The sequence below is a fragment of the Echinops telfairi genome, unplaced genomic scaffold (assembly GCF_000313985.2).
Source record: "Echinops telfairi isolate 266 unplaced genomic scaffold, ASM31398v2 ScPeMD7_7439;HRSCAF=8477, whole genome shotgun sequence".
NCBI classification, from domain to species: Eukaryota; Metazoa; Chordata; class Mammalia; order Afrosoricida; family Tenrecidae; genus Echinops; species Echinops telfairi.
Window position 1 is genome coordinate 5,871,968 of NW_022111339.1, and position 4,152 is coordinate 5,876,119.

General features: G+C 45.1%; 1 protein-coding gene across 1 annotated transcript in view; it reads left to right on the plus strand.

The window, feature by feature from the left end:
* The window catches only part of CAP2 (cyclase associated actin cytoskeleton regulatory protein 2), a 221,999-nt gene extending 218,622 nt beyond the window's left edge, over positions 1–3,377 (plus strand). Inside the window, exons 12-13 of the mRNA XM_045298686.1 lie at positions 2,256–2,396; positions 3,120–3,377. Of these exons, the coding sequence (XP_045154621.1) occupies positions 2,256–2,396; positions 3,120–3,203 (225 nt within the window). The 3' untranslated portion in view covers positions 3,204–3,377. The remainder of the gene's footprint in view (positions 1–2,255; positions 2,397–3,119) is intronic.
* The last annotated feature ends 775 nt before the right edge of the window (positions 3,378–4,152 follow it).

Below are 4,152 nucleotides of genomic sequence, written 5' to 3' on the forward strand. Positions count from 1 at the left end.
TTAGGAGCCATCATAGGGCTTAGATAAAATTTCTTAAAAATCGCAAACAATTACAGTACACTGTACAAAAGCAAAAATGCATCTGATATATAGTTCCGATACATATCAATGCAGACAGAAGCATGTACAGTATGAGCAAATCAGTGGCAGTAATTACAGAACATGCGCTGTTACGCAAAAACTGCGATAGAGTGAAGCCTCGGAAGTCGAAGCGCGAAGTGGCGAGGGTTCACTGTACACATAAGTAAAACATATTGGCCCAAGTTGCTGGCCTCAACATGCCCCACTTCTGTCTCACAGATGCATTAATTTAGGCCCACTGGCAAAGTAATTATGCCTTTCTCTTTACTCATCCGCTATCATAAATATAGCTCTGGCCAGTATGTAAATGCTCTTCATCCTCATAAAATAAGCAAATCTAGACATCACCAAAATATGATGGATGACCCTTTCATGATTTATTATGATTAGGCTTTAATCTGTGGCAGAACCCTGGCCTTTACCTGGCCTTAAACAACCTCTGCCTTGTTGTACACTGGGGCGCCATTCCAAGTCCACATCCAGTTTCTAAGGTGAGAGGACAAAACCTGGGTCAACCTGGCTAGACTCCCCTCAAGGAATGCTTTCCATCACCTGCGCTATCAACGGGCCCTGCCCCTTGGGTTTGCAACCAGTCTTTTCTTCAGCATGAAAGAGGAGCTGTCTGTCTCACACCAATTACCATTACAAGGAGGCAAAGTCTTTGCTAGGAGAAGGTCTTTGGGGAAATAGGCTGCTCCTATGGAGACTGTGGTGGGAGCCAGCTACCTGAAAATGGATTGTTGGAATAGAAATGTAAAATGGACCAACATTTTTGTAACACTTAGATATTTGTAAACAGTGCAAAGAATACTGTCCACCTTCCCTGTATGAAGAGCTGCCTGAACGAAGTGCACAGTGTGGACTTCTGAAATTAATACATTTTGAAATACTTAGACACGTTATTGCATTTATGCTTCACATTCAACCCCTGGAATTCTTAGCCAGCAGGGGATCTGGGTTAAAAGAATGACGCCGGCTCTTATTTATTTATTTATTTTTTACATTCCTCAGGAACAATCAACTTGATTACAGAATAATGTAGGTACCCCTTTAGTGACAAGATTTAGTACCCATTGCAAGCCAAGTTCCTTAGAGACATGTCCAAACTAAAATCTGAAGCAAATAAAAAGCTGAAGCGACTTGTTCCTTTTATCTGGAAATCAAATATATGTTTGAAACATAACAGCACCGTGAGGCTTTTTCTGAACAGTTGGCTGCTGTTTGCCCCTTCATCCCTCTATTTTGTTTCAGGGAAGAAACTCTGGGATTTGAAAGTCCGCTTGTGCGGTCCTCAGATGACATGTACTCAGTTCAGCCTGGAAAAGTTGCCACTGCCACTAACCAGCCTGCCCGCCCGCCACCGCCTCCAGCCCTGTGCTCAACCCACTGATACCTAACATTTGGTGGCGCCCAAACGAAAGCCCCCACTAAAGGGATCAATGGGTTTTACTTCTTGGTGGCCTCGCTACGGGAGAAAGAAGAGGCTTTCTACTCCCTTAAAGGGATACAGTCTCAGAAATTCACAGGGGCAACTCTTCCCTGTCCTATTACAGTCGCTATAAGTTGGCATCAACTCAACGTGATTTCTATTGTTTTTAAAAAATTTTTAATCGTTTTATTAGGGGCTCATTCAACTCTTATCACAATCCATACATACATCAGTTGTGGAAAGCACATTTGTACATTCCTTGCCTTCATCATCCTCAAAACATTTGCTCTCCACCCAAGCCCCTGGCATCACCTCCTTATTTTTACCCCTCCCTCCCCGCTCCCCACTCCCGAATGAACCCTTGATAATTTGTAAATTATTATTTTGTCATACCTTGCCCTGTCCGACGTCTCCCTTCACCCACTTTTCTGTTGTCCATCCCCCAGGGAGGAGGTTACATGTAGATCCTTGTAATCAGTCATGATTTCTATTAACAACCAGTTTCCACCCAGTGGATTCGGACTCATGGTGATCCCTGGGGGCATGGGAGTGGCCCCCCTGTGAGCCAGCGGTTTCAGTGTCTGCTGGTCAGATGAGCACAACCATGGAATAGCCAGTACACCGGGAAGCACGAAGATGGAGCAGAGCGAACCAGTCCAAGTGGCAACTGGCAACCGTTCCGAAGGGTGCCTGCTACTTGGTATCGGTCTCAGTTTGTTCGTCTGTTTTTTCTTCTCATCTTCAGGTCATGGGGAAAGTGCCAACCATTTCCATTAACAAGACCGAAGGGTGCCACATATACCTCAGTGAAGACGCCCTGGACTGTGAGATTGTGAGTGCCACGTCCTCAGAAATGAACATCCTGATCCCTCAGGACGGGGACTACGTGAGTATGTTGGGGAAGGTGACCACGAATTGTGCTGCAGCCTCCTTTAGTCAGATGAATCAACTCCCAAGCTCCGAGCTCTGTGGATACAATGGCTCACAGGCAGGGCAGGAATTCTTAGAACTGCCTTTCAATCCCTCTTCTGTTGGCTGCTTGATGGATTCCGCTGAGTCCTGGATCTGCGACGCACAAAGCCATTTCCTAATAAATCCCTTAAGAGGCTAGCTTTTATCGACAAGAAGGAATCCATGCGTCTGCATTCATGGTATTTAGGACTCAATAGTTCCCTTTACTGTGCTGCTTGCCCTAGTGGCATAGTGGTTAGGCGTTAGACCCGCAAGGTCAACAGTTCGAAACCCCCAGCCACTCTGCTGGAGAAAGACAGGGCGTTCTACTCCCATGAGGAGTTGCAGTCTTGGCAACCCACAGGGTTGCGCTGTGAGTCAGAATTGACTCAATGGCAGTGAGGTTGGTGTCAGTTTGGGGTGCGACTTGCAGGGTTGCCCTAGTGGTGCAGTGATTAAGCATTCTACTGCTAACTGAAAAGTTAGGGCCCTCCAGTCCCTCTGAGAGACAAAGACCTGGTGATCAGATTCCATAGGGCTTACAGCCTTGGAAGCCAGTGGGTTTCCGTTGTGTTGGAGTTGACCCAATAGCATTTGGAGGCCCACCTGTCTTCATAAGGAAGCCTCCGTTGTTGAAATCGTTTTGTTCTTCTTCCAGAGAGAATTTCCAGTTCCTGAACAGTTCAAGACAGCGTGGGATGGATCCAAGTTGGTCACGGAACCTGCAGAAATTATGGGCTAACCTCCAGAGAGACAGATTCCCCCAATGCCCCGAACCTCTCATGTTCAAAAATAAAAACAAGCAGCATTAAAGACTCAGGCATTGCAGTGGCCCCTAGTGCCCTGTGCTGTGGACAGCAGTTTCTGGCACGCTGCTGTGGGCATTCTGGAGCATTGAATGTCTGTCTCTTCATGATTTGTTTTTGTGTGTGATTTCAGTTCCATATGACTGATGAGCATTGCAGGTTTAAAGGGGAAAAATAATTTGCGCTCATATCACTAACTCAATCATTGATAGATAAAAATACTGCATGACTCACTGTAATGCTTACATTTCATTCCTAGTTGAAAAATGAAATATCTTGGAGGCTGAGATGTACATGTTTACCTTTTAGCTTCCTTCAATCTGGAGTACCCATGTGCCCTGACAAATGTACAACTTTGTTCTTTCTGACCAGAGCCTCCCCCTTATCAGCATGAATGTTTGGTCAGTGGGGATACACATTTCAGCCCACCATGACAAAAGTAGGGAGAAAAATAAGAAAAGCCCACCTAAAAGGCCAAATCGATTTGCTGAGCCTTGGGAGACAATATTCCTTATAATTACCTCAAACCAAAAGTCAGTGTTGATCCTCCATCTGACTTTGTTTCCTTGGCTGCCAGCTCACTTGAAAAACTGTTATGCATAAAGATTTTTATGCCAAAATGTTGATAAGGCAAGACCTCACACTTAGGTTCAAGCTCAAGTTTTGTTTTTGAACTTTGAGCTTGTCAATGCTGTCTTTCAAGGTTGCACTTGCCAGGTTCACTAGCCAGTCTTAGAAAGGGAATATGAAAAAGACACAGAGGCATCACGTCTTCTAAAACCTACGGGGTTGTTTGTTGGGTTGGCTTGCTAGTCCTACTTTGTAATCTAGTACGCGCTTTTCAGCACAAGAGTTCATTATGAGACTCACTTGTGTCTTTGTAGC